Source organism: Somniosus microcephalus, chromosome 16 (assembly GCF_052327205.1).
Source record: "Somniosus microcephalus isolate GS21.2 chromosome 16, FLI_Smic_1.0, whole genome shotgun sequence".
Classification (NCBI taxonomy): Eukaryota; Metazoa; Chordata; class Chondrichthyes; order Squaliformes; family Somniosidae; genus Somniosus; species Somniosus microcephalus.
The window spans coordinates 60934897-60958614 of record NC_141002.1 but is presented as its reverse complement, the minus strand read 5'-3'; the positions used below and the strand labels follow the sequence as shown (position 1 = coordinate 60958614).

At 42.4% G+C, this 23718-nt stretch overlaps 1 protein-coding gene across 5 annotated transcripts in view; it reads left to right on the top strand.

The window, feature by feature from the left end:
* The window catches only part of LOC147106218 (dedicator of cytokinesis protein 4-like), a 398161-nt gene that overhangs the window by 219503 nt on the left and 154940 nt on the right, over positions 1-23718 (top strand). For all 5 annotated transcript variants that reach the window (XM_086009128.1, XM_086009130.1, XM_086009127.1 and 2 more), the window contains exons 18-24: positions 1710-1807; positions 1919-2002; positions 2504-2604; positions 4514-4595; positions 8413-8583; positions 15244-15436; positions 23042-23169. In XM_086009128.1, coding sequence (XP_085865254.1) covers positions 1710-1807; positions 1919-2002; positions 2504-2604; positions 4514-4595; positions 8413-8583; positions 15244-15436; positions 23042-23169 — 857 coding nt within the window. The remainder of the gene's footprint in view (positions 1-1709; positions 1808-1918; positions 2003-2503; positions 2605-4513; positions 4596-8412; positions 8584-15243; positions 15437-23041; positions 23170-23718) is intronic.

Below are 23718 nucleotides of genomic sequence, written 5' to 3'. Positions count from 1 at the left end.
GGCCGCGATCTGGAAAAATCTGCGCCTTACCCGAGTGCTCCCGGGAGGTGCACAGTTCCGATGCTGGGCCTCTCCAAACTGCCGGTGCACAGGGCCCACGCATCTCAGGGGCGCAGGTAGTTCGCAGTGTCCCTGGAATCACGTGGGCCATGGGGAGCCAATCACAGAAGGGAATCTCCCTTCATACATTTGACAGGAAGACCTGTCAAATATATGAATGGAGATCACTGCCAAAACATAGTAAAACTTTAAATAATTTTTTTTTAAATCACTTGAAATTACAATAAATTAACTATTTTAAACAAAACTTTACATTTTTCAAAAAAATAATTAAAGTTTTTTATGGGGCTAAAAATAAACTTACCTTTTTTTAAAATATTTTTAAATGATAAATCAGTGGAAATTAAAAAAAAAAAAAAAAAACTTCAACTCTTAGAATCGTAAGGGTTTTCTGCGGGTGGAGGGTCTCCAAAAAGCGGAACTCTCCACCCGCAGAGGCCCTTCTCCCAGGCAGCCGGAGGATCTGTCCAGAGCTTTCTTGACAGATTGGAAATGCCGGTTTCCAGCGCAAGTGCAGTGCATGCCTGAAACCGGCATTTCCGATGTCCCTACGGCTGGGTACACAGCGCGTACTCAACTGTAGGGACCGGAATATCCGACCCAATATGATTAAATTGTGGCCTTTATAAAGTTGTATTTGAAGATCTCGGCCTCTCCTGAAAGCTTGGGCTTGATATTTTTACCCAGAACTTTGCCTCTGTGTGTTAAAGTTTTATTGTGCAGTTTGAGCAAATGCAGTGTACCAGATTTCCCAAGATGCTTCAGTCCCATTTAGTCAGCTGCAATGATGGATATTTTTCTTCAGCTTCTTGCACTTTATACTCGGCAGTTTGTCGTCTTATAATTTTGAAAAACAAGCGGCTAAATTTCAAAAACTTTATTGAGGTAAAATTTATATTGTGTTTTTTAGAAAGGGTTTTAAGAGGTTCTGTGAGTGAGAGAGAAACTGACCTCTGATTACACACTTGTTGTTTTTGTTTTCTGTTCTATACACTTTAGAATTTATTAAGCTGAGAGAGAAGGAGGTGCAAGCATGTTTTTCTTCATTAATGTTAATTCAATTTTTTTTAACAGGTTGAATTTCAGTGCTAATTTATTACATCATCTATGTTTTGTTGAGAGTTAGAAAAGGTCAATGTTAATTGTTTACATCTGTGAGACAAAGATTTATAATTCTAACACACACAAAACCGAGAGAGAGAGAATATGTCAAACAGATAGTTTCATTCCTCATTCTAATTTGATTTATATATTTTTTAAGTTGAGCTTTGAAGAGATACACACTCTGGCACTGGGCGGTTCTGCAGAGTGAGTGTCCGAGGTCCGTCTCGTAACTCTGACGAAGGGCCATAAGATCTGAAAGATTAACCTCACCTTTCTCCCTCCATTGATGCTGCCTGAGCTGCTGAGTGTTTCCAGCATTTTCTGTTTTTATTTATCATGTATAAAAGTTTGTTTTCAACAACTGTATATAAGCAACACCGTGCCTAATTTACTCATGCTTACTTACTTTCAATTTGAAAGGAGCAACCAAATTTTTAATTATCAACTGTCGCATTTGTACCATGTAGCACTGAAATACTCATATTGTTTCATTGTTCAACTTTGTAAAATATTTATTTACATTTTTAACGTATTCTACTTTTTAGGAGATTTACTAGATTTTTTGAAATGGAGAGCCCACCCAGAAAGAATATGCGACATTCTCTCAAAATTCAAAGATATAGATGGTGCAGAAATAGTCAAGGTAGAATGTACTGTTGTAATATAATATTTCTTCCGCACATTATGTAAAATGCCGTTTGATTTGTTGGGAAGACCCAGTGATCCTAAATTCTCACTTTAATTCCTTTTGTAGTTTTTGCAGGATACATTGGATGCATTATTTGGAATTTTGGATGAAAATCCGCAAAAATATGGATTGAAGGTTTTTGATTCATTGGTGAGTATCTTTCCTATTTAACTTTCGAACCTTCGATGATTATATGCAGCAGTGATCTGACTAATCCACATTCAATACTCTTATAATGAATGATACTCTTGCATTTTAAACTGGAATCTAATTTGTATGAGATTTGCAATCAATTTTTAATGATATTCCAATTATTTTAGTCTTTTTTGGGGGGTTCATGCTATTGTAAGAAAGTAAATTATGTGTGGTATAAGTAATCACTTTTTATCGCATCTCCCCTTCACCACCTATTAAGACTTTTTTTTTACCCTTTCAGCAAGCTGACTTCCATTCTCCTAAACCACTGCATTTCCTGACCAATTACATTGTCCTCTGAACAATTTAGCCTTTTCATTTTAATTTGCAGATACCAGACCTGAGGATTCTAAAACAAATTTGATATCCCCTGTTGATTTCCATTTAATTAAAGTATATCCCATTACAATGTATTTGTGAGAACCTTTTTATCACTAATGCATTTGTCTATTACAGGTTCATATAATAAATTTGCTGCAGGACATCAAGTTTCAGCATTTTAAGCCCGTCATGGATACGTACATAGAGAGCCATTTTGCAGGAGCTTTGGCTTACAGGTACTGTCCAATAGATTTGTTTCCTAATTCTCAGTGTGTTGCACTCTGGGGGTGATTTTATCAATGGGGACGCGATGGAGGCGGGACTGCTGCTTGTCAGGTTTTAGTCCTGCCTCCATCCACGTCCGGTTGACCCATGCTATCTTGACCTTGTTAAGCCCGCTTAGCGGGCTTAGCAGGCCAATTAAGGGAAAGCCGGTGACGGAGAACGTCAGCGTATGACGTTTCATCTGTCAAAAATTTTTGACTGATGAATTGTCATCGTTTGACAGCTTTGAGAAGCTGTCAAACACTGACAATCTCTGTTCTTTGGTGAGTCCTTGTACTCGAGACTCACCAAACCTCTTTCCTGAGCAGAAATCAGATGGCTGTTGCATTGGAGAATGCAGCAGCCATTCTGTCATCTCTGCCATGGAGATGAGGAGCCTCCACATCCCCAACGATTGAAGCCTGCAGGAAGAAACAAAGGTAAGGAAACTTTTTCTAACACTTTACACTCACCTCACACACTAACCTCTGCACACATGCACTCATCACTCACCTGCCCACCGACATTTCGGCCCCTGCAACCCCGCAGACCCACGGCTCGCCTCGCTGACCCTGGCGAGGTTCGGAGCCATCGGGAAGCCCACACTTTAGGGCTCAAAATAGGGATTAGCCAAAAAACTGCTTGTTAACTACCTGTTAACAGGCAGTTAATTGGCATTAATCCCCTTCCCACCTCGGAGACGGGACCCGGCGTGGGTTGGGTACCCGCCTCCTGGGAAGATGGCACGGGGGCAGGATGGGTACCCGCTTCCAGATTCTGCCATTTTCCTGGCAGCCCCGCCTCCATACCCGCCTCCCCACGGCTGGGAAAATCGCCCCCTCTGTGTTCTTTGTATTTGGGAAAAACCATTTGATGTTCCTTTAGATTTTCATCTCTCGTGCATTAAAAATGAATTCACTATTTGATTAGCCCCAAAACTCCAATTTGCCAGTAAGGTCTGTGGGAAGTACTGTAAACTTCATTGTGAGGCATTTTTTTTGTACTGTGATTCTTCAATGTGTTCAATCCTTCTGAATCTTTAAATCCTCCCTTTTACATTGCAGGTAGTTTGGGAGCAGTGGTGCCAGCACTGTGCATGCATAAGGTTGAAATGAAGCTTCAAAGTCAGCAAAAGATTCTGTGAAACTGCATTGCTGGCATGTATGGGTAGACCAACTGGCCACCCTACCTGTTGGTGGTGGCTGTGATTGCAACCTTGTGCATACACAGTGCTTCACAAGTGCCCCAAAACTACCCGCAGTGTAAAAGCGGAGGATTTATCCCTTTGCCTTTTTACAATCCACCTGATGCGGCTGATCTTCAAAAGCACTATTGTTGGCTCAGCTATATCATAGCACTGCCTCCACAATCTCTCCTAACCAGCTCCCAGATGAGGCCATCGGCAATCATAGATTCAGCAAAAATATTCCAATAGCCACAAATCTCGCAACATAATCATAGTTCATTGTAACTGTTAAAAAGTGTTGTTGATAACAATATTTCACCTTTCCCTGATTGAGATCCTCTATAAGTGAATGAAAAGATGTCAACATGGTAATTTATGTAGCTGAAGTGCTGGAGTTTCGCAGCTCTGCACATTGAGTGAATGTGAATTCGTATCCATGATTCCTACGTACTGAAGACATCAAATCGAGACCAGAGACTTTTGTAAATGGAGGTAAAGATAATTGGGAGCAAGGCTGCTCTTGAAAACATCATAGTAATTGGTTTCAGAACATTGTTAATGGAGAACTCGGAGCAGCAACTGGTCCATCCTGCCAAACAAACACGGAGAACTAAGGAGAAGAACTTCTCTTTTAAAAACAATATTCACTTACTGTGCCTTTTTCTTGTAACACCACAATATTCTAAATGTTACAGGGACCTTATAAAAGTGCTGAAAAGGTACATTGATCGTTCAATAGAAGCGGAGCGACAAGAGCATATTCAGGATGTGCTGAGGGTAAGAGTTTGGATCCAGCAATGAATGTTAATTATTTTTTTTAAATAAGTGTACTAAAGATTTTATAAAATTCTGATTTGATAGCGAAAGAGGTTAAGTTGAAGCCAGAGTTTAACCTTTTTTTTACTACAGCAATGAATCTAGGGGACTTGCTTCATTTCATAAATACTGCACTATTCAGTGTGTGCCAGTGAGCTAACAACTTTGGTGGTTCAGGGAACATGTGCTAAACTCTTATATAAATGTTAATGGCCCAGATGTTGTGGTAGAAGTAATGGTGAGGCTATCAATGCTCATCATTATTCAGGAGTAAATCTTCAGCAAATTCTGGTGTCCACACATGCAGTTAAACATGGAAATCAGGAAGTTGCTGTTCGATTTGCCCTGCTCCTCCACAAGCTTCGTTACACCAGTACCTCACTGAGAGGCTAGGCATTCAAACACATGAAGGGTGTGAAGTTGTGGTACTTACCCACTAGATATCTACTAAACACACCAGAAAAAATTAGGGCTTGTGCATTCAAGTGTAACTGGATTTTTAATGACGTGGTAAGTCTTAATTACTGCCAAATAACCTCTCTGGCACTGAAAATTAACTTTTATAAGAGTGGAGTCTCATTCCTTCAGATTTGAATTATTGTTGAAGATTTTTTTTTAAATATATTTATTTTAACTTTTTTTCTTTCTGTCTCTCTCATCTCTCTCTCTCAATCCCATCTTTCTTTCACTCTCTCTGTTTCGCTTTCTTTACATGATTTTGCATTGAATTAAATACTCTAACTTACACTTCCTGGTTTAGACTCTGCGGGCTGGATTTTAAGGCAGAAGCCGGGTTGGGGACAGGACGGGTGCTCCAAGGTGGCCGGGAAACCCGGGAACATCATCGGTGCAGCGGGGGGTGGGAAGGTCTGGAAGGGTGATCGGACGCCTCGTGGGGGGCGGGGGGGGGCAGGGACCCTGGATCCAAGAGGTAGGTGTAAAGGCACTTCTCTCCTGGATGCAGCAGTCCCCGCCTTGCTGTAACTGCTGGGTTTTACGAAGTGTGTAAAACCCGTCCGCATGCACTTAAAAACAAAATGGAGGTTAAAAAAGAGGCTTCCAGCCGCATGATAATATTTAAATTGACATCCTGCCTCCTGGGAGCGAGTTGACTACCCGTCCCTATCCTGCTTCCTGTCCTGCCTCCATTAAAACTGGAAGTGGGTGGTTTGGAGGCGGGTTCAGGTCAGGAATCCGATTTTTAACAATTTAATTACCCCCACGCTCCAAACTAGCCCTTTTTTAGGTTAAAATCTACCCCCCCCCCCCCCCCCCCCCCCCCCCCCGGCTCCCATGGGTTTCAGTAAGGATTCTTCAACCTGATTGATTGAAGAGACGAGCTGTTGTTTGCCCTGTTCACACAGGTCCAAGATCCCCTGTAGAGGGCGCAGCACTGTTTTGACTGTCTGATAACTGCAAATCGCAGTGTAAGTGTAATGAACAGCAAGTGCCGTTTGTTCACCACTGACCGGAAAATCTGGGTCATTGGCCCAGAAATTCGGGTCGGGGGCTTCCCGCATCTGCACTTGCCTAGCGCGCTGGCCGGTGAGCTGTGGGCCCCCGTGGAATTCCGATCCGGGGCCTGGTCCAGCTGCCAGCGCGCAGTGCTTGTGTATCCCAGGGACGCAGTTAGTTTGATGCGCCCCCTGGGATCACATGGGCTATGGGGAGCCATTCGGAGCAGGGAATGCTCCATTCATAAGATTGACAGGAAGAGCTGTCAAGACTTATAAATACTACGGCCCCAAAACAGCACTAAATCTTCAAATAATTTTTTTTTTAAATCACATTTTTTAAATAAACCACATTATATGAAATAACTATTTTAAACAATAATTTAAATTTTTGAAAAAAATAATTTTATTTTCTAACGGGGCTAAAAATAAACTTACCTTTCTTTAAAGTATTTAAAAATAATAAACCTGTGGAAAAAATGTTTTAATTTTAATTAATTCACCACTTACCTTGTAAAAAGCAGGCCTTACGCCTGCTTTTTACATGTCTAACTTCTGGAGACTTACCCTCCCGGGAAAACCTGTTTTTAAAAAAAAAATGAAGTTCGATGCGCACGCGCAGCCTCACCCGCGCACGCGTTCGACCTCTGAAACCCTGCTTTCAGGGGAACAGAAGTGCCGGTTTCCCGTGCATGCAGGAAACCGGCACTTCCATTGGGCTTACGGGTGAGTACACCATGTGTACTCACCCGTGGAGACCCGAATTTCTGGGCCATTATATTTAGTTTGGAATAAAAATAAAGTTGTGTTTTCTTTTCAATTTCTTCAATGTTAATTCTTCAACCATGTTGAAAACTTGATTTGTCGTCCATTTCAATCATGATTTGTTAACCATGGGAAGGAAGGCAAGAAATCAAACTTTATGGTTACCCTGATTATACTGACAGGCAGAGTAGCCTGAGCTGTTACTGTTATTAGTGGCACTGTCCCAAGGTGAAAATAATATTTTTTAAGGGTTTAAACAGTATCACTAGAGCTTCTCTATTGACTCTTAATAGTGCCAATTGCCCAAACTTGTTTATCTCATCATATGTAATAATATATATATAATCCTGTAAATAATTATAGACAAATTGTAACCTAAATAAGATACTGAATTTGATCTGAAATGATATTTCATATTGCAATAAATGCAAGTTATTTAGTACTAGTGGATATGCTGTGGTATTACTCGTGGAAAGTTAGGGCAAAGTTAACTTATTTCAGAGCGCATTAGTGAGGCTGAAGGTATAGGTATGGGGATCTGAAGCTGCTGGAGTTCTATCTAGTTGAGAAAGTGTAGATGTAAGTGTGACTGTGTGACAGGTTGCTTTATAATGGGAAAATCCTATCGAGACACCACTTGGAGGCATAACAATGTTGATGCCCAAATAAGGAGTGCCTGACACCCACAGCAAATTTAATATATAATAGATTAGTTGTTATTGCTGGCTTATATCAGACTGACTAACAGTATTTTGTGATTGTAATCACGACAAAAGCATTTGATGCAAGAGTCTTGTTAGCAATTGTCTTCAAAGTGGTTTTATTTTTTTTAATGTCCTGTAAGTCTGGGAATGGTATGCTTATTTCTTTAATATGTCTCCAATAGTGCTCTGAACTCTGATTCATTCAGTGTATCCTGGTAGGGTTTTAAGTAAATGGAGTAGGAAATCTTTATTGATATTGTTCCAATATTGACCTTGAAATATGAAAATTAGTCTGCCCAAGTGTTGTGTTTCCACAAGTTTTAATGACCTAATAATAATGTTATACAGATATGGAATGGAAACATTGAAGTGCTATTTGATTTTGGGTTTGGTTGTACTCCTGGTTGACCAACAATGCATTGGGATAGGGTCGCATGTACCTTTACTAAACCCTTAATGAGCCCAGCTAATACCGACCCACTGTACAATTTGAAGAACACTGAGTAATTCTGGGAATCGCATTTTCATTTTTGAAGCGTTTGTGTACCACAACTGGCCATCCATCAGTTCATTGCACGGAACTGTTCAGGGTATGAATAATACGGCACTGTAATGGCCCCATTATGATGGATACTTTCAAAAAGGTGTCTGTTCCAGACAATAAGGCAGCTCTGTAAAGCAACAAATCATAATTTATGTCATAATAAAATGACAACAGGCTCATTTATTATTGCTGTAGAGTGAACCATGTTTTTTTGAGTTTGGTGCCAATTGATGGTTTTAAAAATACAATAGGTACAGTACTTCCAGTCATTTCACAGCCAAACATCAACAGTTGTCTAATTCTAATTCTAGGCACAGGAATACATATTTAAATATATAATTCACTCCCGGAGCCTATACACTCTTGCAACTGGTGGGCAGAATGAGGAAGAATTTCGAAGTAGTATTTACGAACTATTCCAGTCAGTGCGATACTTCCTCTCCATTGAAAGCCAGGGATCTTCCATCATTACACAGACTCAGGTTAGTAGTTTAAATCAGTAAAAGAACACTTTCTCAACATGGAAATAAGTAAATCAGTGTACTACTGGAACATTTTCAATGTTGTTCCAAAAATGGAATTATGGCAGATGTTGAAACATTCATGGATCTTCCCTGGCATAGCTTATGAGTAGTCTGGGGTTTGGAGCCTCCGACAGGCGTTAGGGAGAGGGATGGAGTCAGTCGCTAGGGAATGGAGTTTGTGGCGGAGTCCAAAAATAATGGCTTCAGTCTTCCCAATATTTAATTGGAGAAAATTTCTGTTGATCCAGAACTGGATGTCGGACAAGCAGTCTGACAATATAGAGACCGTGGAGGGGTCGAGAGAAGAGGTAGTGAGTGTATTGATTTCTTATGTGGGTTCAATGACGACACATTCATGAAAGAGAATGACTTTTTATCTAAAGTATGTTCAACTCAGTTAACAGCATTACAGGAGACACCATCTTAGAGATCCATCTAAAATGAAACTAAAACTAAAACTGCTCGTCTCTCACATGCCCTCTGCTGGTCAGGCATAAATAATCAATCAGGCAAATATGCTGGTAAGGCATCATAATCAAACCGGCAAATACCATCACTATTTGCTGATATCATTACATCTCCCTTTCTTAAAACAAAAGTATTTTACTTTTATCTAACATGTTTTCTTTGTATTACTCTGCATTTTAACTGTAACACTTAATGAACTTACATTATCATGATCAAGGTTTTTTAACCTTGTTTTGTGTGTTCACATGAAATATGTACATATACTAGAACTTGAAGAAAGAATAAGATAACATTACTTCCTTCTATAACAATAGTCCTTAAATTTGCTCAATGAGTCTCTCAGGAGGCTTCACGTGTCTTGAGGATTTTCTGATTGATTGTCCTTGAATCTGAGTTGTTGCCTCAGATGATGGTTTCTCAGCTGTGTGATCAGGTTGTTCAACAGTATCAGTCTTTTGACCTGCTGTGTGATCAGGTTGTTCAACAGGATCAGTCTTTTGACTTGCTGTGGCTGGTCCCATGAGAAGATCTCGACGATTTCCTCGCAGAACAGCACCCTCATCTGTCTGAATGGTGTATGATCTTGGTTGAACTTCACTCAGGACAGTTCCCTTCTGAGTCCATATGTTTGTTTTGTCTTTGAACCTTACTTGGTCACCAGTGTGGAGTTCAGGTAGGTTTTGTGTTCCTCTGTCATAGTAGTACTTTTGCTTTTCTTTCTGTTCTTTGAACTTCCTCACTTTCTGCCCCTCTTTTGTTTTCAGGAGGTTCTCCAGGATGGGTAGGTTTGACCTTGGCATACGTCCCATAAGGAGTTGGGCTGGTGACATACCACACTCGAGCGGCATTGCGCGGTATACAAGCATGCTCTGGTAGAAGTCAGTTCCACTGTCTTTTGCCTTGTACATCAGTCTTTTCACTGTCTGGACTGATTTTTCCACTAGTCCATTGGACTGTGGAAAGTGAGGACTTGACGTTGCGTGGACAAAGTCCCGCTCTTTGGCAAAGTGTCGGAAACTTGCATTGTAAAACTGGGGTCCATTGTCTGTGAAGACCTCGCTTGCCACGCCATGTCTGGAGAATATGGCTTTCATACATGTTATCACAGCATCTGCAGTGGTGGTGTACAGTCTACACACCTCTCGATACAGGGAGTAATAGTCTGTGACTACAAGATAGTCCTTCCCTTGACGTACGAATAGGTCAGCGCCTACCTTCTGGTAAGGTCTGTCTGGCGCTGGGTGTGGTTTTAGTGGTTCTACCGGATTGCTTGCTCGATATTTCAGGCATATTGTGCAGTTTGACACCTCATTTGTCACATCTTGGTTGATTCGTGGCCAGTACATCACCTCTCGTGCTCTTTTCTTACACTTTTCGATTCCCAGATGTCCTCCATGGATCCTTTTTAGCATCTCTTTTCTCAGACTCTTTGGGATAACTATTTTACTTCCTTTGTAGATGATGTCTTTGACCACTGATAGTTCCGCCCTGCAGTTCCAGTACTCTGCCATGTCAGGTGAGCAGTCTTGCTTCATGTTGGGCCATCCATCCAAGATGCTTTTCCTCAGTCGTCTCATTGTTTCATCTTTGTTTGTCTCAGTCTTTATGAGCTCCATTTTTGCATCTGCTATGGGCAGTGCACTTGTGATCATGTCCACGTAGGCGTTCACTTTTTCATCCATTTTGGTGTTTGCGGGCTCACTTGGGTCAACAACTCTGGACAACGTGTCTGCTGTATACATCAGCTTACCCGGTGTGTACGCAACATTCAGTGTATAGCGTTGCAGCCTGATCATCATTCTTTGTATTCTAAGCGGACAGCTATTTAGTGGCTTTTGGAACAATGCAATCAAGGGCTTATGGTCAGTCTCTACACTGATTGCTTGTCCTGCCACAAACTGGTGAAATCTTTCACAGGCGTATGTGATGCTGAGCAGCTCCTTTTCTATTTGAGCATATCTCGTCTCCGCGTCTGTCATTGAGCGCGATGTATATGCAATAGGTTGCCAGTAGTCATATTTTTGCAGAAGAACGGCACCGAGCCCACTCTGTGATGCATCTGACGATATCTTGATGGGTCTCGCTGGGTCATGAAACCTCAGAACTGGTTCCTCTGTGAGCAGTTTCTTTAGATCGCTCCATGACTTCTCATGCTCATGATTCCATTCCCATTCTATGTTCTTTTCAGTTAGTCGTCTCAGTGGCGCCATCTTTTCTGAGAGGTTGGATATGAATTTACCCATGTAGTTGATCATTCCATTAAACCTCTGCACGTCCTTTTTGCATTGTGGCTTTGGCATATTCTCAATGGCGGACACCTTTCTGGGATCTGGTCTGATGCCCTCACCGCTAAGGATATCTCCCACGAATGTCAGTTCTGTCACCCCGAGCTGGCATTTCTCTCTATTCAGCTTCAGGTTTGTTTTCCTTGTTGCTTCCAGCACTTTTTTCAGTCTCTCGTCATGCTCAGTTCTTGTGGTTCCCCATACTATGATGTCATCCATCGATGTATCAACTCCCTCCAGGTGCTCATAGATCATATGGATAGTTTTGTGATACACTTCAGGAGCTGAGGCAATGCCAAATGGTAACCTTAGGAATTTGTATCTGCCAAATGGACTGTTGAACGTGCACAGTCTTGAACTTGCCTCGTCCAATTTCGTCTGCCAAAATCCTGATGATGCATCTAACTTGCTGAAATACTTTGCATTTGCAAACTGTGACATGATTTCCTCACGTGTAGGAAGCTTGAAGTGCTCTCTCTTTATTGCTCTGTTTAGATCTCTTGGATCCAGGCAAATTCTGAGCTTTCCATTCTTTTTGCCCACAACGACGAGGGAACTCACCCACTCAGTTGGCTCATCTATCTTCTGAATCACGTTCAGGCTTTCCATCCTGTCCAACTCTGCTTTCAGTTGCTTTTGAAGAGCAAACGGAACTTTTCTGCATGGATGTATGACCGTTGGCATACTTTTATCTACTCTGATCGTGTGTTCTCCTGGAAGGCAGCCTAGACCCTGAAATAGGTCGTTGTACTCTTTCATGAGTTCATCATAGACTGTCTCTCCTTCGCTTTCCACAACGAGGACTCTCTTTACCAGGTTCAGTCTCTCTCAGGCTTTTAAACCTAGTATGGCTTGCACATCCTTTGGCACCACGATTAATGCTAGCGTGTGCTCTCTGTCCTTGTGTGTCACTTTGACAATGCATCTTCCTTTCACTGGTATATCAGTACCTGAGTATCCTGTCACTTTCACTTTTATTCCATGTATCTTTGGTCTGGGTCTAATTTTCTTAAAATCAGTCTCTGATATCACATTAACTTGTGCTCCAGTATCCAATTTAAATGGAATATGTATGTCATTCACTTTTAGTGTCAACGTCCAGTCTCTTTTTTCTTTTTTGTTTTCAGACACGACATCCACATAGAACTCCTCTATTTCGCTTTCATCTACTGCATGGACCTTGCTTTGTTGCGCTTGGTTCTTACAGCAACGGGCATAATGGTTGTTTTTGTTGCAACTATTGCATTTTTTACCATATGCTGGACACTTTTTTGGTGGATGCTGTGTACCGCATCGACTACATGACTTTCGATTGCCCCTTTCATTGTTGTTCGCTGGCCACGCCTCTTTTTTTCACTTTGGCGCTCTTTTTGTTAAACGGTTTGTGTCCGTTCTTTCTCACTGCATCCACGTTGCAGCTACTGTCACTGAACAGCTCTTTTGCCTGCGACTTCACAGTCTCTGTAGCCCTACACAGTGCTATGGCTTTTCCCAGGTCTAGATTTTGCTCTTAGCGGTCTTTCCCTTAGACCATTATCTGGAATACCACACACCAGTCTGTCTTTTATCAGCGAGTCTGTCAGTCCCCCAAATTCACATGTTTTGCTTCGGTTTCTCAGTTCAGTCACATACTGATCAATAGTCTCTCCCGTTTTCTGTACACGTGAAAAATCTGTGCCTCTCAAACGTCACGTTACGTTTAGGTATGCAGTAGGCCTCAAACTGTTCCATTATTTCATCCAGCTTCATTTTGTCTCCATCAGCAGCGAATGTGAAGTTATTATACACCTCCAGCGCTTCATCACCCATGACATGTAAGAACACTGACGCTTTCATTTTATCACTTTTATCGTCAGCTCCGATTGCTGATAAATACAACTCCAAACGTTGTTTGAACCTCCTCCAATTTTCAGCCAGATTACCTGTCAACTGAAGCTTCGCTGGTGGGTGTAAACCTTCCATTTTTCCACTTCGTTAGCTATTCTCCAATGGTAAGTAACGATGTTCTCTTTTGGCTTGCTAATATGTGGAGAGCTGATTTAACTTCAGATTTTTCCTCTTCATCTCTTTCAATCACTTCTGACACCATGTATTGATTTCTTATGTGGGTTCAATGACGACACATTCATGAAAGAGAATGACTTTTTATCTAAAGTATGTTCAACTCAGTTAACAGCATTACAGGAGACACCATCTTAGAGATCCATCTAAAACGAAACTAAAACTAAAACTGCTTGTCTCTCACATGCCCTCTGCTGGTCAGGCATAAATAATCAATCAGGCAAATATGCTGGTAAGGCATCATAATCAAACAGGCAAATACCATCACTATTTGCTGATATCATTACAGTGAGGTAGAGCTGGGTGTCGTCAGCGTACATGTGGAAACTGATGCTCTGTTTTCAGATTATGTTGCCAAGGGGCAGCATGTAGATGAGAAATAGGAGGGGGCCAATGATAGATCCTTGGGGGACACCAGAGGTAATGACGTGGGAGCAGGAAGAGAAACCGTTGCAGTTGATTTTCAGGCTACAATTAGATAGATAAGAATGGAACCAGGCAAGTGCAGTCGCACCCAGCTGGACGACGGTGGAGAGGCATTAGAGAAGGATGGAGTGGTCAACCCGTGTCAAAGGCTGCAGACAAGTCAAGAACAATGAGGAGGGATAGTTTACCTTTTTCACAGTTACAAAGGATGTCATTTTTGACTTTGATGAGAGCTGTTTTGGTACTGTGGCAGGGGAGGAAACCTGATTGGAGGGATTCAAACATAGAGTTGCGGGAAAGATGGGCACGGATTTGAGAGGTGACAACACGTTCAAGGACTTTGGAGAGGAAAGGGAGCTTGGAGATGGGGCGGTAGTTTGCAAGGACAGAGGGGTCAAAGGTTTTTTTTGAGGAGATGGGTGATGATGCAGATTTGAGGGGAAGGGGGTTCGTACCTGAGGAGAGAGAACAGTTAAAAATGTCAGCTAACATGGGAGCCAGAAAAGGAAGTTGGGTGGTCAACAGTTTGGTGGGAATAGGGTCGAGGGAGCAGGAAGTGGGTCTCATGGACAAGATGAGCACAGAGAGGTCATGAGGGAGAGGCAGCTTCGATGGAGAGAGGAACAGGGTTAATGTTTCAAGTCGATGACCTTTTGTCAGAACTGGAAGAAGTTAGAGATGTAACAGTTTTTAAGTAAGTCCAAAGGCAGGGAGGAGGAGGGGAAGAAAGAACAAAAGGGAAGGTTTGTGATAGGATGGAAGGCCGGAGAGATTAAATGACAAAAGGGGTGATGGTGCAAGATAAAATGGGGTGGTAATGCGACAAAGATGAGTCTAGAGGAGCTGTAAATGGCAACAGCATAACGATTATTAGCACCTGCTCTCTGGGGGAAAAAATCGGACCAGTGGTTATGATCTGAAATTGTTGAACTCCGTGTTGAGTCTGGATGGTTTTAAAGTGTCTAATTGAAAGATGAGATGCTGTTCCTCAAGCTTCCGTTGAGCTTCATTAGAGCGGTGCAGGAGGTCGAGGACAGAGTCGGAGTGGGACGGAGAATTACAATTTCAAGCGACCGGAAGCTTAAGGTCACACTTGCGGACTGAACAAAAGTATTCAGCAAAATGATCACCCCAACTGCGTTTGGTCTCCCCAGTGTAGAGGCGACTGCATTGTGAGCAGAGAGTACAGTATACTAAATTGAAAGAAGTACAAGTAAATCGCTGTTTCACTTGGAAGGAGTGTTTGGGTCCCTCGACAGTGGGAAGGGAGGAGGTGAAAGGGCAGGTGTAGCATCTCCTGTGCTTCTCACCACTCCAGTTGAGTGCTGGTATCAACCTTGAGTTAAATTGTTGACGAGGCTTCCTTTGTCTTCACCAGGCTGTGTTTCTAAGCTCTTTCCCAGCTGTATACTCAGAGCTGCTGAAACTGATAGATGTGCGAGAAGTGGCAAATCTGGTAAGAGACACCTTGCGCAGCATGCCAGATATCCTGCACGTGGAATACTCACTGGAAGCCGTCAAACTCCAGTGCATTGCTAAAACCGTGGAGAGCCAACTTTTTGCTAATCCTGGTAAGAGGAGACAGTGGCTTGTTATGCTGTTATGTTAATTGTACTTGTGCTCCAATTTCCCTTTAACTGCCAAAATCTGTTGATAGATGTAAACAATGCCAGAGTTGTTTCTTGCTGGATCAATAGATCTATATTTAATATTAAAGATTGTGATCCCAGGAGGGTTTTTTTAGATCTATCACAGAACACATAGGATTCAAACAGATGTATTTTTTTTCAAAAAGGAAACTTGTATATAGTGAATGGTTTGTAAGGAACATAAATTGCAACTTCAAAGCAGTATAAATTTTATTTTTAAGATAATGAATGGGCATTACAACTGTCATTTTCCATCCATGTTATTTGATATTTGTAAATGTAAAGTGCCATGCAGTAAATGCATATTTTCCAAATCCAAAACATTTAATCAAATACTAAATGCACAAAAGTGCAAATATTGTGACTTTCCATAGCTGTGTTTTATACTTGTGACAATGTTTCAAGATCCACATGGCACACATGTGTCAGCCATATACCACACTTCATTACAAGGCAAACTAACGGATTAGAGAGGCAGCTAAAACTAAAGGATCAAAGAGAATAAAGTTCATGCAGATAGAGCCATTGCTGCTCCCTCCTTAACTCTTAAGTGCTAACCATCGGTGTTTCTGAGCTACTGTCTGCTTGTTGGAGTGGGATTTGAACTTCCTGCTTGTCTCGCCATTTAAGGTGGCCCCAGAAAGTTTTCAAAAAGTCTTCTGCATATGTTCGGCTCATGCACAGTGGTGGACTCCCATGCTGACTTTCCGTCTGGCATTTGGGAGCATTTAAGTAATACCACTTCCTCTTCAGATAATAAAGTTTTTAGAGGAAAGACAGTGAACGAAAAATACTTCTGTGCTGGTCTCAAGACCAGAGAATGAAGTATATTTGTTTGCTCTGGAGCATTATTGGAGTTTGTTTGATTTAACCCTTGCATTAAATGGTCTATAATTGACAAAGCAGTCAGCACTGAATGGTGGTTGTCAAAAATCAAGTCAGTAAGGTTTACTGGCTACAGTTATTGAAAAAACATGGTTTTAGAGTTCTGGAATATTTTGGCAGTGTCAAAGGATACACCTGTGGAGAGAAGCAGACAGACAAACAATAGGCATATGTTACTTATAAAGAAGTTTTTCAATGTAATTTATATCACTGTATCACACAAACTTGCAAGAGTTAGTACAGGTAGACTACCCTTTATCCGGACTTCCGAAAACCGAAACCCTCTAAAAACCGAAGGTTTTTTCGTTCAGCGTAAGTCGTGCGTACGAACGAAAAAACCTTCGGTTTTTAGAGGGTTCCGGTTTCGGAAGTTCGGATAAAGGGTAAGTCGTGCGCACGACCCCCCGCGGACCCCGCCGGCCCCGACAACCGCCGACCCGGCCAGCCCCGACAACCGCCGACCCCCCCCCCCGCGGACCCCGCCGGCCCCGACAACCGCGGGCCCCGACAACCGCGGGCCCCGACAACCGCCAGCCCCGACAACCGCCGACCCCCCCGCGGGCCCCGACAACCGCCGGCCCCGCCAACCGCCGACCCCCCCGCGGGCCCCGACAACCGCCGACCCCGCCAGCCCCGACAACCGCCGACCCCCCCCGCGGGCCCTGCCGGCCCCGACAACCGCCGACCCCCCCGCGGACCCCGCCGGCCCCGACCCCCGCCGACCCCGACTGACTTACGCTGAGCGTCAGCGTAAGTCGTGCGCACGACCCCCCGCCGACCCCCCCGCGGACCCCCGCCGACCCACCTTCCGAAATCCGAAATTCTCCTTTATCTGAAACTCGGCTGGTCCCGAGGTTTTCGGATAAAGGATAGTCTACCTGTAATTAGATAAAATATTTTTGAATGTTAAGATGCTATTGAACGAAATGGTTCCCCTTGAAGGAAAGATAATTCCTGAGTACAGCAAGTGCATTATGAAGCGTTGCACCATGTGTGTAATGTAAAGCATATTGGCTTAGAATCATAGAATGATACAGCACAGAAGGCAGCCATTCAGCTCATCGTGCCTGTGCCGGCTTCTTTCTCATCAACTCTACAACAGATGATGGAAGCTTTCTTCTGATTTGAGGTGGCAGTTAGGTTTTCGATAACCTCACGATGCAAGGACGTTCTCATCTGCGTCACTTCGTTGGTTGAACTCTCCTGTCTGTCAGAAAGTTGTTAGTTCAAGCCTCACTCCAGGACTTGAGCACATAATCTAAGTTGACAGTTTAGTGCAGTGCAGAGGGAGTGCTGCATTGTCAGAGATACCATCTTTCCGATGAAATGTTTAACTGAGGGTCCTTCTACCTGGTTCAGGTGGATGTAAAAGATCCCATGGTACTCATCAAAAAAGAGCATGCAAGTTCTTCCAGTGTTCTGACCAACATTTCTCCTTCAACCAACACGACCAAAAAAAGATGAACTACTCTGCCCAAAATGTCTGCTGCGCTTGTCCACATAATAATGACTGCACTTCAAAAGTAATTGGTTGTGAAAGTGCTTTGAGCTCGTTCTTGGAGCTACATGTTGTTCGGTGTTGATTAAAGTGGGAAGATTGTGGAGACTCAGATGAAATATCTGTTTGTTTATCCATTGGTTTCTTTGTTGCTGTTCAGTGGGCTGGACCTGTCTGTAAACAGACACTATTGGAATGTTATGCTGGCATCTTGTTGAATTTTGTATTTTGAAAGGGAAAATGTTGTTTGAATTGATACAACAGGCTAAAACAATGTTATCACACTCCAGACCTAAAGACTCAATAAACAAATCTGTGAATGAATGATGGGTTGATTCAGGAAAGGAGCCAAATTCATGTCTCACTTTGTTCCTCATTGTGTATTCCAATTATCATATGGAAATTATTTCAAAATAAACTAGTTCCATTTACATTACAAAAAGCAACATGCCACAATTGAAAGGTACAAATATGAATAATACCAATCAAAAAATCAGAAGTCACCAAACAGCTACCAATAAAACCTCTAGCAAGGAGGGGGAAGGGGAACCAATGAAAATACTCGCATTTAAAAAATAAAAAAAATAAAAAATCTTTTTGGCTGCCATCTTGTTTGTGAACAACTTGATGGGAGGCACCATACAGGGGGTTGGTCCATAATGTGGCAAGAATGAAGGCAGAGAAAAATGGAATAGATGGGCAGTTAATGAAGTGGATTGGCAACCAGCTGCATTAAAGGAGATGGGGTGGTTATGCATGGAGCTGCGTCAGAGTGGCAGGTTGTCCCAAGGATCAGTGCTGGGATGTTTGCTATTCAAATTGTATATAAAGGATTAGAAAGTGGAGTTAAAAATAAAATGTTCAGAAGTTGCTGATAATATCAAAGTGGTTGTGGGGATGGGGCGGAGGGGGGTGCAGGTGGCGATGGGGTGGAATTTGCAAACAACCAAGAGCAGATTCTTTGGGTGAACAGTTGCAGAGGGATTTAGATAAATTGGGGTATTGGGTTGAGAAATAGCAAATAATAATCAATTCCAACAAGGCACAAAAGAGTAAAGATTGTAACTATAAACGAAATGATGTTCGTTTTGGGATATAGTGTAGGAGAATGATTTTTTTTTGTGGGGGCGGTATCTGGACAGATTGTTGAAGTCACCCATGCACTGTGCAGCAGTGGTAAATAAGGCAAATAGGATCTTGGGTTGTAAAGCATAAGGAACAAAAATGACACTGTGATACTGATCCTATGGAAGGCATCAGTTCATTCCTTTCTGGAGTATTGTGTGCATTTCTGGTCACATTAGGGGAAGAATAGGCACTGAGAAAGGGGCAAAGGGCTACTGGTTTGACACCTAGCATCAGATATCTAAGCTACAAGGAGGAACTACAGAAGACTGAGAAGTTCTTATTGAGGTATCCAAGATCTTTAAAGGTATCGGCAAGTTGAACACCAGCACCAAAATGCATTTTTATAATGCCTTTATCGTAGAAAAATGTCCCAAGGTGCTTCACAGAGACATGACGAATAACTGATGCTTAGCCAGAAAAGGAGAGATGAGGAGAAGTGACCAAAAGCTTGGTCAAATATTGCATTTTACAGAGGGCCTTAAAGAAGGAGGGGGAGAGGTTTAGGGAGGGCATTCTAGACAGTGGAACCTAAGCATGTGAAAGCAAGGCCGCCAAGGGAGGGGCAAAGATGGGAGATACACAAGAGACTGGAGTCTGAGGAATAGTGTCCAGAGCAGGTGGTTGTTGGCTGGAGGCAATGGGAGAGCCTTGAGAAACTGTTTGCCATGGCCCTCAGAATGAGAATGAGATGGCCATCTAATGGAGCTTAGAAGAATTTAGGTGAATGGATAGATCAGAGAATGAACTCACATAGGTCATAGTGAATGTTTGGTAGAGACTGCCCAGGAAGGTGATAAAATTACTTACGTTATTAACTCCAAATTGGACAGATATTTAGGAAGAAAATTAATTGAGGGAAATAGGTAGTGAACTGTATATGATAGTAAAATACTGCGGATGCTGGAAATCCGAAATACCAACAGAAAATGCTGGAAAAACTCAGCAGGCCAGGCAACATCCGTGGAGCGTCGACTCTAATTTCTCTCCACGGATGTTGCCTGGCCTGCTGAGTTTTTCCAGCATTGTCTGTTGTTATTATAGTGCACTGTATATTTTGTTTTTAAACTGAGACCAACCAGAGAGATTGAAATTGTTTTTCTTGGTCTTGCATGTTCCTCTGAGTCTAATGACCACCAACACATTTTGTGTGGGAGGGAGTGAGGCATAATACACCAGGATTCATGATTGGCAGAACAACAGGCCAGGAATGAGCTTTTCAGCTACATCCGTTGTAACTTTCACAGGAAAAGCAATGTTAACGAACTACATAAAAAAGCTTGCAATATATAGTAAACAAAGTGCACAGATGCTCTATTCAAAAACTGACCCCCTGTGCCTCTTGCAAGTTTCCACCCCAGCCTCAACCCTATGAGCACCTTTGCCCATAGCCCCAGGAATGCTTTCACTACGTTAGGCGCCAGAGTTTACCATTCCTAGTTGTCATCACAGGAGGCTGACATTGTTCCACTCCTGTTTCAAATCGGTTATATCAACTATCCTGCCTCATCCCCATTTTAGCTTCCGCATCACCCAACAGCTTCATTTCCTGGTCCCATGCTGCTTTCCCTGCTCTCCATCCTGTGTCCCAAACAATTTGTGAGCAACACCATAGATTTCCCAGACATTTGAAAGCATTTTGCTCTGGATCTATACATGTGGCTTGGCATAGAGGTTTTAACATTGTTAACTTGACTTTATGAATGGACGGAGCTTAGACTTTGCACTGACATTTCAGTGACTTTGGAATAAACAAAATTCTCCCTGTAGGATTATTTAATTATCACATAACAACCTAAAGGCATCGAGTGACAGTGATGAAAAGTAATATGCAACAGGGTTAGAAATATGTGTACAATTGACAAAAATAATCAGTAAATAGCAGAACTCAATATTCTTATTTGAACAAGTACTTATTCAAATACTGTCTGATGGATGTGAGAAATCTGTTTCAGCTGAGATGTAGCTCACAGCCTGTCATTTTTTACTTTAATAATGCAGACAGTGAGTTCTGTGATCTGTAACAGTCATATGTTATGCCTAAAGTCTTCTCGTGACAATCCCTCCATCAGCTCACTCAAACAAACCAAACTGTACCTCCACTTTGCTGCCTCCTGACAGCTTTAAAACCTGTGTTTTTTGCTGTGAAGATATCCGCTTCACCGTGCGACAATTCTAATCGGATTAATGATACCCATTGGTGACAGAATATAAAGTAAAAATGTTCTGCTTCCCAGTGCCCAATGAAAAGTGGAGTTGTTTCAGCTGCAGTGGCTGCAACTGTGATAATTGCTGGAAACAGTCTCGGGGGTGTTTTAGTCAGCTGAAATTGCAGCCTATATAAATGCTAAGATAAACTAAATTGAAAACCCAACAGAGCCTAAACTGGGAAAATTTAGGCTAATGTGCTGACAGTTAAACAATTCATATCATTTCAAGAAAGGATTCACCAAGGACAAAGTTTCCCTCTCTGCATGCATTTCTCGACTATCCAAATTCCAACTTTAGTTTTCTGGTAGCATTACGGTGATGTCTATGGTTGGAGATAACTGGAGATAAATTGAAAAAGATAATAGTGTGCTTAAAAAGAATAATATAGTATGTAATATTATTTGTTGGTGGGGGGCAGAGGGGAGACATTTAATTCCTTGATGTTTAATGAGGGACGTATTTGATCCTTTGGGAGTCCAGTACTAATTATAGAAAGAAAAGAAAGAAAGACTTGCATTTATATAGCGCCTTCCACGACCTCAGAACATCCCCAAGCGCTTCACAGCCGTCAAAGTACTTTGAGATGTAGTCACTGTTGTAATGTAGGATGCGCGGCGGCCAATTGTGCGCACAGCAAGTTCCCACAAACAGAAGAGAGATAGTGACCAGATAATCTGTTTTTAGTGATGTTGGTTGAGGGATAAATATTAGCCAGGACATAGAAACATCGAAACATAGAAGATAGGAGCAGGAGTAGGCCATTCGGCCCCTCGAGCCTGCTCCGCCATTCAATGAGATCATGGCTGATCATCCAAACTCAGTACCCTGTCCCTGCCTCCTCCCCATATCCCTTGATCCCTTTAGCCTCAAGAAATATATCTAACTCTTTCTTGAATATATTTAATGAATTGGCCTCAACTGCCTTCTGTGGTAGAGAATTCCACAGGTTCACCACTCTCTGGGTGAAGAAATTCCTCCTGGTGAGTCATCAGGCATGAGTGGGCTGCAGCCAGGGTAGGGGGAAAGGGTAGCGCAGGTGCCAGCTCCCTGGAGGGCGAGGTGGCACACGAGTTCTGCTGCATAGTACTCAGATAAGGACTTCAATGGGGAGAACTCCCCTGCTCTTCTTCAAAATAGTGCCATGGCATCTTTTACGCCCACCTGAGAGAGCAGACGGGGCCTCGGTTTAACATCCCATCTGAAAGATGGCACCTCCGACAGTGCAGCACTCCCTCAGTACGGAACTGGAGTATGATATTTGTGATAAATTTGACTGGTAATATTGTAGGAATTGGAGGGAAATATATCAAATCCTTGGAATTCTAGTGCCAGGCACGCACCAGTTTCCCCCCTAAGTCTAGTGGGGTGTGGTCCCTCATTAAGTCCTGTAACTATTGGCATTGAATCCTACTATCCTTAAACATGCCAATTTAGGCTCTGGAAAAACTGATTCTGAAGAAAACTGACTATTTCTAGTTAATATTTTATTGGATTTTATTTAGCACGGTAATATAAGGAATAGATCAAGTGATAATCAGCAATTGAATCTGTCCCATCACGTGAGAAATTTAGCAATTGTGTATGTGCCTTTACATGAGGAATTTTACTAGCAACATGGGAAGAAATCTTACCAATCAAGTGGGTCAAAGAAAGCAAAATAACCTACATTTACAAGAGAAGAAGTCAAATTTGGCACCACCACAGCAGCAAATGTTCAGATGAAACAAGTTGATACTTCAGGGGACATAGTTGAAATATTCAATCATAATGTTGTGTCATGACCATCATTGTCCATCTATGCATTCCAGATTCTCGCTGCATTCTCCTACCTGTGGTTCTACACCATCTCCACATGCATTTGCAAGAACAGAAGGATCTAATCATGTGTGCACGCATCCTTAGCACAATGTTTTGTCTAATCAAGAAGGACAGCACTGTGAGTATTTGAAAGACTGGGTCAGCTCACAGGTTTAATTTTAAAAAGAAATGGCACTCCGACTTTGAAATGGCATTTTTTAGTTTTTGTTTAACCGAGTGTTTTCATTTTTCCTGTTGTTTTCTTTGTTTACCAACCTGTCTGTTGGTGGTTGGGGCCCTTTCCTCTTGCTGACAGATTAGCCTGCTGCAATTTTCTCCAGCTAAACATTGGGAAGACCGAAGCCATCATCTTCGGCCCCTACCACAAACTCCATACCCTTGCCACTGATTTCATGACCCTTCCCAGCCACTGTGTCTGACTGAAGCAGACTGTTTGCTGCCTCAGTGTCATATTAGACCCTGAGCTGAACTTCCAATTCCTTATCTTCTCCACCACAAAGACTGAATATTTCCACATCTGTAACATCACCTCTCTTCTGCTCAAACCCTCACCTGTGCCTTTGTCACCTCCAGACTCGACTATTCCAATGCTCTCGTGGCCGGCCTCCCAATCCTTCACCCTAAACTTCCATTCATGCAAAACTCTGCTGCCCGTATCCCACCCTGC